Source organism: Pseudochaenichthys georgianus, chromosome 9 (assembly GCF_902827115.2).
Source record: "Pseudochaenichthys georgianus chromosome 9, fPseGeo1.2, whole genome shotgun sequence".
Lineage (NCBI taxonomy): Eukaryota > Metazoa > Chordata > Actinopteri > Perciformes > Channichthyidae > Pseudochaenichthys > Pseudochaenichthys georgianus.
The window spans coordinates 3,611,547-3,624,161 of record NC_047511.1 but is presented as its reverse complement, the minus strand read 5'-3'; the positions used below and the strand labels follow the sequence as shown (position 1 = coordinate 3,624,161).

Genomic DNA, 12,615 nt, shown 5'->3' with positions numbered 1-12,615 from the left:
AGTAAGTTTAGTACAAGTCCCTCAACATGTTACCTTACAGCACTTGAGTTGATCTAGTTACTTTATGCCAGCTAACCAATCAGAGCAGACTGGGCTCTGGTTTCAGACAGAGGGTGAAAAGAGGTGCTGCAGCACATTAGAGCATGTCACTGTAGAGACACGACATACAAATAGGAACCTGGAAATTAGCATATGTCCTATTTAAAAAAACATGAATACAGTATTGATTCAAACAGTTGGAGAGAGAGAAAGGAAAACAAAACAAGTCTCAATAAAAACCTTTACTGAAAAATTAAGAGCTCTTGAATCACAGTTTATTCTCACATGGGTTTATATCGGAAGCAGAATTGTATTGAGATTATTTATCAAATGATCCATTTAAGGTTGTTTGACACCATGGAGACGGGTGAACGGGATCAGGTGGACAAACTGAAGAACAAAAAGCACCTCGTTAGACATCAGAGGAAAACATAAGTAAACCATTAACCCTTTGAGAGTGACGACATTATTAAAACCCGTCTGCAAAACTTAAAGAAGCAGGTTTGTTGGTGCAGTTCTAACTAAGCGTGATAATAAAAATGTATCTGCAAGAATACATAAGATTGAAGAGTTAAATACAAATATCCTGCCAACATGTGAATGTTAGGAGCGGAACGCTTTTCGGGGCAATGGCCAAACAATAAAAGCGGATTACATTTGAATAAATTGAGTGCTGGTGCTCTGTTTTAAGCTACTTGTTCTTCTACACGGATTAACACACAGATCATATTCGACAGTAGTTAGACATTAAATGGGCGTTGTGCAGTTTTCAGTGCAGTAGTCAATGAAGCCAAAGAACTCAACAGGAAGTAAGACTGGAACAGAGTGAGAGCTAGGCACTTCCTGTTTCAATAGCAGTCCTTTGCAAACAGCTAACAAAATATGTTATCTTAAATACACGGGCGCTTTGAGTCCAGCTAGAGGAAGTGCTGAATGACCCACAGGGCTGCTGGTCTGTAGTCGGATTACAGCAGCCCCGAGTGGCCGTCAGAGGTCACTACGCGACTGCAGAAACTCCCGTCAGAGGACGTGAACTACACACAGCGTCTGGGATTTTGAGGTTCACGTTTGTCTCTTCCTGTAGGCAGCATCAGAAACTCATAGGATTATTTTAAATCTACAGCATCTCGGTCAGTGCTTGAGATGAGCATATTTCAACACAAAGCAGCTTTGTCTCATCAATCTTCCATAACACACAAACATTTCACAGCTGGCTCACGTGTTCGCGGCACTTTATGTTCTCGTGGCTCGTGGCCTCAGACCCAACAGTTCATCAGATGCTATGGTTCCGTAAAGCTATGGCAGTCTGGGCATTGTTTTTAGTGGATGTGGATTAAGAAACGGACGCTTGCTCTCTGATCAATAGAAGCGCTTGCGTCGGTTTTCCTTCCAGCGGCCGTAAACAACGAGCCCTACGACTGCCAGCACCCCCAGGCCCAGGATGGAGAAGAGGACGGTGAAGAAGAACTGGACTCCGCTCATGCTTTCCTCCTGGATCTCCACTGTAGAGAAACAGCACCAAAAAAAGCCGTTAGAAATGACACAGGTGTTAATTTACCTTTGTAGTTCTCCCCATTAAAGGGGGTACCGAGAGAACACCTGGTCCTCGTCCCTTAATGGTGGGTTTAAGGTCGGAACAATGACATTTAGTCATCCTACTGCACTGAACAAAATGAAACGTTGAATTTACTTAAATGCATTATGTCAACAAATGTCACATAACTATCAGGTAAGATGAAAGCAATAATATTAAGTTGGCATCATGCTGAGAAAGTGAATACCTAAAGTTCAGCAGATTCTTCAAGTCTTCCAGAAACACGGTTACCAAGTAGTGGTGCAGGAATGGCATGCACAGCATGTTTTGCTGTGATGCCACATTTATTGTTGACATGTATGTTTAGTGTTTCTTTTTGTTCCGTTATAACGCCTTGTGCGGAATGCTTTGGCAATGCCATGTGTAATATGTGGGCATGCCAATAAAGCCCCTTTGTGTTGTGTTATAGTGAACGAGTTAGTGAGCATTCTGCTGTGTTTGGTTTCAGTTGTCTGATGTTCACGTTTTGTTCGATGCAGAAGAATGCGTCAGTAAATTCCTCACTAGTGAATGTCAGGAGCTTTTATGCGTCATGTAGAAGGGAGGTTGGCAACAAGTGTGTAAATGGGACCGCTCGGTGACATCTTGCCGAACATTAGCCGCCTTTAGCAGTGGTGACGTGAAGTCATGCGATAGGGATGAAGTTCCTTTAGAGATTCGATCTTCTTGCAATTACGCTTCGAAAATCATAGTATCACTATCTTCAAAGTATCATACATTTGTAAGATGTTGTTTTCTCCAGTTATCCCAAATCGAACGGAAAGACCCCCGTGCTTTTTGTCGAGGGAGCCACCGTGATGCCAACTTACAGGTCGGCCTACAAAAACCCATCCCCCCTGAGCCACTCCGTCACAGTTTTTACATCAAGTTTAAGGTCCACTGACTTTACAACCGAGTTTCAGTGTCGTCGCGACGGGAGATCAGTTTCATAATGTCTTTGCTGGTTCCAGAAGAATCTTTCTGAAGTCTAAGAACATCCTGATGATCTTGAACTTGATTTTTTTGCCAATCTAAAATGTTAGTGGATTATTATTTAGTAAATGATGCTTTCATTGTTTAAGTGAACAAAAGGGTAATTACTCGACACCATAAACAACACACGTCTATCAGTACAGTATCCCTATTTGTACTTTGTAACTTAGCTATGATAATATTATTCTATAATAAGTCTAAAGGTTTCTCTGAAACATATTATCATTTCCGAAGAAGGGGAAGCCTAATTAAAAAGGCTACCAAATTGCAATATGGGTCATTTCTGGACTCCTTCAAGGGTTTAAAGGCCATTTTAGCCTCTGCTGCTTTAACATTGATTATCACACCAAACAAAGGAAGTTGCGAGAAACCACAAATGAAAGTCTTCAGCTACTTGTATGACGGAATAAGTTGCTACAGTATGGAATCTAGGTGCACCAACCTGTGAACTGGTCCATGTCGTCCACTCTGGGGACAGTCACGTCCTCTTCTTCCTGCTCCTCTTCAAGACTCCTCTCTATTGTCAGCTGGTACAACTTCATGGAGATGATGTCATGGTTATCTAGAGCAACACGCACAACATTAACCAGTAAATAAACAGGGTCGCAGTGTGAGAGCATCCTTCAGATGATTCCTGAGAGTTCTTACCGGACAGGTCTCCGGTGGCAGAGGAGGCTCCGAAGAAGTATCCAGGAGGAAGTCTGAGTCCTGTGACGTCCGCACAGTCTTTCCATTCCTGCTTACCATCTACGTCCACCATGAGCTGGAGGGGGAGAAGGCTCATAATGAATTACCCTATGCTAGTAGTTATCTATATACACACTTTGTGCACTGAAAAACTCAAACTTTAAATGTATCATGTGAACAGATTACACATAACTGTTTTAGGTTAGTTGAAAGCAATAATATTAAGCTGAACCAAATATTGTTTATTTAAACTTAATATTATGGCTTTCAACCAACCACATGTTTTATTAAAGACAATGTTTCAGTTTTCTCAGTGTGACAAATGTGTGTCCCTCTCTGCCCTGCTTTGACCCGTCATCTCTCTATAGGCACTAATCGGGTGTGAATCCAGGGGTTCCCTTGGGAACAAAGGGAGAGGGAATTGTTTGTTTGTTAGCTTTTGTTTGCTAGGAGCCAGAGGGAGAAATAACCTAGCAGTGTGCTGGAGGGAACTGTGTAAGACCCCATTTACACGCAAACGAAACAAACAAACCGAATACGATATCCAAAAGGTCTTCCGTTCACATGAGATCGCTCGGGAGCACTGGAGACGCTGTAGTACATATGCCAGGCCTGTAAGTGGCGCTGTAACTTCCGCCACAAAATACACCAAAAGCAGGGAAGAAGACCCCCGAGCATGGTTGCCATGGTTGCCCTTCTGTTTATGCCCCGCGGTGGATTTAGCAACATGTAGTTCATTAGTTCTCCATGGCCACTTGTTGCTGATGGTTGTGGTGGAGGAGCTGTAGATGTTGCACTAACATCTGTAGCATGGTCAGTAGCTACTGTCCATGCTACAGCAGTGAGCAGCAGAGGTGGGGAGAGGTGGGGCTATGGCTTCATCGTTATCAGGAAATGATTGGATAGGGCGTACACACGGAGCCGTTTCCCCCCCAGAGCGTTCCGGTTGCAGATCTATCCACCTTGGGACCCGTTATCGTTTGGGGGTCCGTTTCCGCGTTTCCGTTACGGCCTCGTGTGAACGAACGGGCTATACGAATCAGAAAAGTAGCGGATGCAACCGTTTGCGTTCTCATGTAAACAGCACCTACATGTGGGCAGACTTGCAGTGTGTGTTAGGGAAATGATTGACCTAGACTCCTAGATAGGACGTACAGGACCAACCCTGATGTCTGTTTATCTCCTTTAAGGACACAGGCTGCTTCAGCCATAATGTTATTGTTCCCATTCTGTGACCGGTAGACACTAGGTCACAGGTGGTCTGTTGTTGTGGGCGCACTGGGACACTTCCTTCTTTGTTGTTTGTGGACTCCAAGGTATGACATCTTCGAGGCCATAAGTGACTCAGTGTGCCCAACTGGTTAAACTACCTTATCAAAATATGTTGATTACTCTCTGTGAAACCAGTTCAATGGGCTAACGAGAGAGAGGCGCTCCACAGTTGGCGTGGCAACCACCCGTGCAGTCAGACCGTGACTGCTGTGACTTGTGATGTGAATCCTCCGGCCGTAACTCCAAATAAACCTGCAGTGTTCGACATCGAAGCTCCTGCTCCACCGTGTCTCCTTCCTGAGTCGGTGACTCCACTGCATCGCTACACAGAAACTTCCCTTACAGTGTTTAGCTAAGTGTTGGTAATACCTCAAGGGTTAAGAATTTATTTCTTAACTTTTCGGCAGCCGGTGAGTAACTTGGATATTTTTCGATTAAAAAATATTACGATAAACTCACAGCTATTCCGCAGCCCGGCAGTAACACCTCCCGGGGGTGGGCAGTAACACCTCCCGGGGGGTGGGCAGTAACACCTCCCGGGGGGTGGGCAGTAACACCTCCCGGGGGGTGGGCAGTAACACCTCCCGGGGGGTAGGCAGTAACACGTCCCGGGGGGTGGGCAGTAACACGTCCCGGGGGGTGGGCAGTAACACGTCCCGGGGGGTGGGCAGTAACACCTCCCGGGGGGTGGGCAGTAACACCTCCCGGGGGGTGGGCAGTAACACCTCCCGGGGGGTGGGCAGTAACACGTCCCGGGGGTGGGAACCCCTGATTTATATTACACATTCATTTCATCAGCCCCTCCCTTGGCCTGGGTTAGAACACCCCAGTAGCTCCTGAAACCTTTCAGTGGTAACTCGGTTAAAAATATAAGCCGATTGTTACAACCTTAACCTCTAGAGATTCAACTTTTAACATCACAACCCAGACACAATGCCTATCATTAAATAAACAGCAGTGAAAGCATGACCTTTCTAAGTTTTAGAATGGATGGGCAGATTTAGATTTGTGAACCTGTGTGAACATCCTAACTGGTTTACATGAAAACCATGACGCTTTTGTACACAGCCACATAGAAGACACATTCGTCAAATGTAATAATGGATTCACTTAAAAGGCCATCCTTGGGATAGAAACCCTATCCACAATATTAGTGGTGTGTTTTTATTTCTACACGACTATGTGTGTATGAATACAAATGTCTACCAATTCAACACGTGAAGATAATCCCACCTCACTTTGTGGCTTTCATACCTTGAGTCTGTTTTTTGAGTATCTGACGAGGAGGAACGTGTCGTAGATCGCATTGCGCACCATCGCCGTGCATCCTCCCAGCTCAGTGTGCCGTCCGTCAGAATCGTGGTCATATGACAGAGTCCCGTTCCCCAGCATCAAGGACACGTAGGGGAAAGACTTCTGAGGGGGAGACAAGGGTTTAGACTCCACACAGACACCTGCTGCTGCACACCACACTGTTATTTCTGTTGCAGCAGACACCAGCCGGCCCTGACCAATCAAAACTAGTCATGTTTCTTAGCCATTACCGGTGTTTAAAACAACAATTTAGCCGATGCCGCTTCCCATAGGCCATCACCATTTTCACTAGGGACGCTGGGGACATGTCCCCTCCACTTTTGGAAATGGACAATTTTGTCCCTTCCACTTTGCATTCGGATCATCTGTTAAAAACGATCAGTAGAAGGGTGTGCACAAAGAATTGTACACTTTGAGAATCTGAAGAAAGTGTCCCCACCCCACTCTTACAACGTTACGCTCAATGCAGCTTCCAGTGTTTTCTTGTTGTTATTAGTCTTTTGTGCAAGGGAAACGGATACATCTTAATAACACAAAATGATGAACTGCCTTTCAACTCCAGAACCTCGCGCCAACTTAACATGAGCACAAATTCCTGAATAATAACTTCTACAAAAGCCTCTTTATGGAAATATACAAAAGAAGCTTTGAGTTTATGCATGAATAAGGACATGGAGAAAAATAAATGAAAAGAGATTGCACGCAAATGTTGTTTACAGCAACACATGCAAGTCAGATACAATTATTTATTTCTCCCTGCAGCAACAGGGAGGCCGCTTAAAACCAGTGTTGGGACTAACGCCGTTATTTTTGGCAGTAACTAGTACTCAGTAACTCAGTTACCGTTACTACATGGTGCGTTACTCCGTTACTGCGTTAGTTTTTTTATATAGTCAACAGCCAGGCGAACAGAGATGAGAACTGTACTTAAGTACAGTACTTGAATAAATGTACTTAGATACTTCCTGTGTCACATGCGGAGACGGGCTGTGGGCGTGTTTGTGTTGTTTACTAACAAGACTATCATGGCAGCGGCGGAGCTCAAGTCAAGTTTCTCCACCTGGAGATATTCTCACTATTTCACTTTTATCGAGCACAAAGAAAAGAACGTTTTAGTTAAATGTAAGTTGTGTCCTGGCGGGTCAAAGAGCCTATCTACTGCCCAAACCAGTCATTCAAATCTCTTAAAACATCTGCAGAGACAACATGCTGGGACGAAGCTAGTAGCTAAGACCACAGAGACTCAGCCGACGCCACTCCACCTCCACCTGCACCTAAGCAACAGCGGCTGGATTTTAACCGAGGGACTGCTAGCCAGGGAAAAGTCGATAGAGCCATTGCACGGTATGTTGTAGAACACATGCAGGCTATTGCTACAGTGGAGTCACCCGCTTTCAGGGAGCTAGTTAGCATGATAGCATGTCCGGGCGGCACACCGGCATATGGGACGGAAAACGTTTTCCAACTACCTGGAGAAAGAATATACAAACATGGAAAGCCAGCTAATATCGATGCTATCCAGATTGCATATAGTGCATGTCAAGTTGATCAACAGATTGTATTGTTCTCCAATGCAATAACAGTACTGAAATTAAGGCTATAAGGGCATTCATATAATGGGAGCCCTTTTTTAAGTAACTAAAACGTTACTTTTCACAGTAACGCATTACTTTCTGGTGTAAGTAATCAGTAAAGTCACTGAGTTACTTTTGAAAAGCAGTAACTAGTCATGGTAACTAGTTACTGGTTTTCAGTAACTAGCACAACACTGATTAAAACACTACGGCATTGTTCCAAAAATCTCTCAGCGGTGCATTTGATTGACCAATCCTGACAACAACACGAGAGGAAGTCCTGCAGCAGGAGGGCCGCTGAGGAGACGCACCGAGTGGCTTCGAAGGTACGGTAGATTGCCACAGTCAGTGTTCTAATCTTTCAAAATGATGAGCGGACGTCAGATTTTCAATAACACGACCTCTTGAACAGAGCTAAATGAAATGGCCCAGCTAGACAGTGCTATAGGCGCATATCCCCAATGTGACGATGAGGGGAAGGGCTGAGGTTTGTGACAGAACAACATAGGGGGGTGCACTGGTGAAGATTATGAATAAACAGATGGCTGAAATGAGTTCACCGCCGTGTCCTCGGCGCACTGGAGAGGGTTGCAGAGAGAGATGCTTTCACTCAACAAAAGATACCAGCAGGACAATAACTCAGGCACTTTACAAAAGCTTCTTCCAACTGTCACTCACATCATGGGTCTTGTCAGCATTGGGGTAAGTGTCCAAAAGTATTCCAAGTCCAACAAACTGATCCATGTTGCCGAACACAGGACCTGCAAAGTGCACAGATTATTTGAGTTGCTTGTTAGAGGCCTATGAAGAAGGCTTATGCACTCATACAGACGGGATTGATATTATCTGGGAACTTGACACGCCATCTTTTGGCTTTGTCAGTTGCCAAATGTACGCCATGCTGTCACAGCTTTCAAAATGCTGAGAAAAAATAATCAAGGGAATGTTTTAGATTTAATAAAAGCTACAAGCTTAATAAAAACATGTAGTTTGAAATCTCATCAGGAAAGCATGCACCTATGAGTGGGGAAACTCATTTCAAAAAACGAGATGTGAAAACGGGGGTCCATCCCGTTTGTTTTCACATTACATGAAATCATTTCCAGCATGTTCACGTCTCGCCTTGATCCAGTCCGCCTACCGTTCTGCATGCGATCTTTGGTTAACCAGATAGCCATGCCGTCCCCATTCAAATTCTTCTTTCCAACGCCGTGGATTTTGAATTGCACCTTAAGCTCCCAGTCGCGCTCGAAAAACGGCTGGAAAGAGACCGCAATGAAGACAAGCAGGTTATTATTGTATATTTGGAGACGACAACATTTGTCAACGGAATTGAGAAACAAGCTTAACCCTTATGGTTTAACATTTCTTATCTTACTATCATACCAAGGTGATGGTGAGTGGTTATGTTAACAAGGCCATGTCAGAGTTACTGTGTCACAGTGAGGCAGATGGTGAGAGGGCAGGGTGTGGGATGTCTGCTCATGTGTTTGGACTTACGATTCGACTCCACACGGCTCCCTGTCTGCTCTGCAGGTCCGGGGTCAGCCTCACATGATCAGGTGTAACCATAGCAGTGCCCATGAGATCCCACTGGGACGAACTGGAGAGACCCAAGCCTGCAACACAGTAGCATTGATATCCCCGTGAGCTCCATCTGTCCCTTTCAAACTAAAGTCAATGAACAACGCAGCAGAACAGAAATCGCTCTAAATGCTGTGTATTCTATTTAATTGTACTTGAACGGGAAAATACACATCAGCTAAACACTAACTCCAGATCTCTAAACATCATGTTATCATAGTCAATTCGGAATATAGCAATATTAGTGCTAAGCTGGGTTAAGTGTAAACTCAAGTGTATACATGCTATCTGAAACGGCCATTGTTTTTTGGTTAATGGCAGCGGTGTAAAGTAACTAAGTACATTTACTCAAATACTGTACTTATGTACAATTGAGGGACTTATACTTTACTATTTCAATTGTTTGCTACTTTGTACTTTTACTCCACTACAATTCAGAGATAAATCATGTACTTTTACTTCACCACATTGATTTAGTACCTTTAGTTACTTTACAGATGTGGATGAATGATATGAAATATAATCTTCATTAAGTGTTGAATCAGACTTTAGTTCCACCTGGAGTAAATCCACCAGCTACCCTGCAGTCTACAAAGCCATTCAGACTAGCTGCACCTTCACCAGCTTTGAGAACACTTTCATGATCAATCATTATAAAACACATCATATATATTATTCTGAAGTGGACCAATCTGCATAATGACTACTTTTACTTTTGGTAAGTATATTTTGATGCTAATACTTTTGTACCTTTACTTGAGTAATAATTGATTGCAGGACTCTAACTTGTAACAGAGTATTCCTACACTGTAGTTTAACATTTACTCAAGTAAAATATCTGAGTAGTTCACCCACATCTGATGTTTTTTTATGGTAGATTTGGCATATATGACACAAAGGAAATATGTCATGCTTCGCTGGGTTAGGTGTGACTGAGCTCTATACATGCCATCTGAAACAGCTATTGTTTCGGGTTAATAGTCACGTTAGTTAGCTCTAATGGTCCTTATTGAGCCTCTAGTTAAGATTAATAATAACCAGCGGCTTAACGGCAGCGTTCTTCTGAGTTAATGATTACACTCAGCAGCTTATACAGCCATGTGGCTAGGTTGAGATACATGCTAATTCACGCTACTAACATTAGCTCAGTTTAGCTTAGTATCACTTGTTAGCTAATTATCCTGGTTTAATTGAGTCACTGTAAACTTACCACGGTACGGTTTTGCAAGAGAGTATTCTCGCTTCAAAAAGTCTTCTATAAATTCCTGGTCTTCAGCCAACGACGGGCTCATTAATAGGCAGACGGTAAGAAACAGACATGTTGTTTTACGGATGTTTTTTAAATGAAACATTGGACATAAAAAAAAGAAACTCCTCAATAGACCCAGATTTGACTCGGTGACAGTGGCGACCATCTTTACACTCCCACTTCAAACTACTCTCAGTCACGTGACTTTCCTAACATCCTACTTCCGGTTTTTACTTTCCAAAATAAAAGCTCTTTGACCAACTTGATTAAATGAATATAGATAGCCATTACAGTCTATGGTTTAATCAGTGTATTCAGAATAACAATTTACAATTAAGACCAGTGTTAATAATAAAGCTTTATTTGTAGAGCAGCTTCAACAAGAATTCCACTGGCCAGATGTTAAAACCTTTTAGCACAAATGCAGAATAGAAACATAACAGTTTAACAATTCAAGGGACACAGGAGGTAAAAGGTATAATAAAAAAAAAGATCCCTCTCGGTTAAATAAAGGAAGAGAAAACCGGCTGTGGCGCAGTGGTTTGGGTCTTGGTGTTCGGATCAGGGGAGCACAGGTTCAAACCCCACTGCAGTCAGCATGTCGTTGTGTCCCTCAGACACTTCACCCCAAATGGCTCCTGTGGGGATTGCCCACAGTATTGAGAGTGTAAGTCACTTTGGATAAAAGCGTCTAACAAGTAACATGTCATGTAATGTAATGTAAAAATACGATAACATATAAAAACCTATACAATAAATAAAGCAATAAAATAAAAACCCATACAATTAAATAAAAATAGATGGTGACAAAACTATTTATGTAATTAAAGCAAGTGTTAGATTTTAGTTTGCTTGGATTTAGAGCTGGGTTTCAAAGAGCACCTGGCCGTTTTAAATAGCTGCCAAAGATACATACGTAAAGCCTGTTTCACTCAATTCTGTTGACAGATGCTAACTTCACATAGTACAGTGATAACCTGCTTGTTGTGATGATTCAGTTTAGTTTTGCTTTTGTTGTGTGCTCTTTTTGTGTTTTTTCTTCTGTCTCACCCTCCCTTCTCTGTGTTCCTCTGCAGGGCTGGTGTGTGACAGGGACTTGGCTGGCTCCTCCCAGCAGCAGACGAGGCACACCTGTTTCCACTCACCACTTCACCTGTTGACATACAAGCCCAGTCCTCTTGCCAATTCCCTGCCAGATCATTCCTTTGTGTTCGACCCTCCGGTGTGGCTCGCTGGCTGCTCTCCTCGTCCCTGTGATCTCTTCGCCTGGATGTTTGCCTCCTGTCCCTGACGTCTCCGTGCCAGCCAGCTTCCTGCCTCCACTGCCGTTTTCTGTGCCTCTGCTTAAAATAAACGTTTTGTTTCTTTCTTACCTTTTTCAAGGGGGATTGGGAGTTACACGTCACTTTAAAATCCAGGGGGTAGGAAATAATGCCGTGACTATCTGGTTAACCATTACATTCAGATTTGTAAGGATATTTGGCTAATAAAGTTGGTATTCTACTCGCAATGAAAAGGAACAATAGCTACAAATTATTTATTGTAACATTACAAATATAGGATGGATGCCAGCCTAATAATAATGGACTGTATTATAACTAAAATATTGTTTTTATATTTAACTATAAGCCCACTATTATTGCAATCCTCTCTTAACATATTTTCAAACCTATTCAGGTCAAACGTCCATATCCATTGCGGCATGTATTATTGTTTATATTATCTCAGGCTTGAATTGTAAATTTCATAAAGCACCAAAATGTCCTTATTTTAGTCCTTATGTTTTAGAAAAGTATTACCACAATACATTCCTAGAATGCAGCAGGTTTGGTGATGACCTACATCCAATGGTCTGCAAGCCTGAGTGAAAGAAGACTCTGTCAGGGGTCCTGAGTTATTTGGTGGAAAATTGCTCCATCTCCTGGCATCTCATGTCTCAATAATCCCCTCATTGTGCTGGAACCATACATTAAACCTCAAGGCCCGCGGGCAAAACGCAACATCTTGCAAGAAACAGCATCTGAGGCAGTAGCGGACGGCCCATAGGGGCGCTAGGGGCGCCTCCCCGCCTCTTCCCACATACTAAAAAAAATATTTTATATTTTTATTTAAATATCATACAATTGGTATCACTAAAATGTATAATCTACAATAAAATCTCGTTTAAAATTGTGTTACGATGTCTAAAGTTACTGATAAGTCACATGTTTCCTGCCTGGCCTTGCCCATGGCATTAGTTTATCATTACGGGGCAGAGCCCCCGAGCCAAGCAGCAGCAACCAGCACGTTGCAAAAGTCTCAATAGTAAACTGTGCCGCCGAAACATAATT

At 43.0% G+C, this 12,615-nt stretch overlaps 1 protein-coding gene across 2 annotated transcripts; it reads right to left on the bottom strand.

The window, feature by feature from the left end:
- Positions 1–266: 266 nt before the first annotated feature.
- Positions 267–10,485, bottom strand: LOC117452813 (VIP36-like protein). 2 transcript variants are annotated; one of them, XM_034091586.2, is made up of 8 exons: positions 10,247–10,485; positions 8,953–9,071; positions 8,594–8,711; positions 8,131–8,213; positions 5,819–5,980; positions 3,254–3,368; positions 3,048–3,167; positions 267–1,541 (listed from the first exon to the last, which is right to left on the bottom strand). In XM_034091586.2, the coding sequence occupies exons 1-8, from the start codon at positions 10,449–10,451 to the stop codon at positions 1,399–1,401; spliced, it is 1,065 nt and encodes a 354-aa protein (XP_033947477.1). In that variant the 5' UTR covers positions 10,452–10,485; the 3' UTR covers positions 267–1,398. The 2 variants fall into 2 exon arrangements, with proteins under 2 accessions (XP_033947477.1, XP_033947478.1); XM_034091587.2 differs by having other exon boundaries at positions 5,819–5,977.
- Between the last annotated feature and the right edge of the window lie 2,130 nt (positions 10,486–12,615).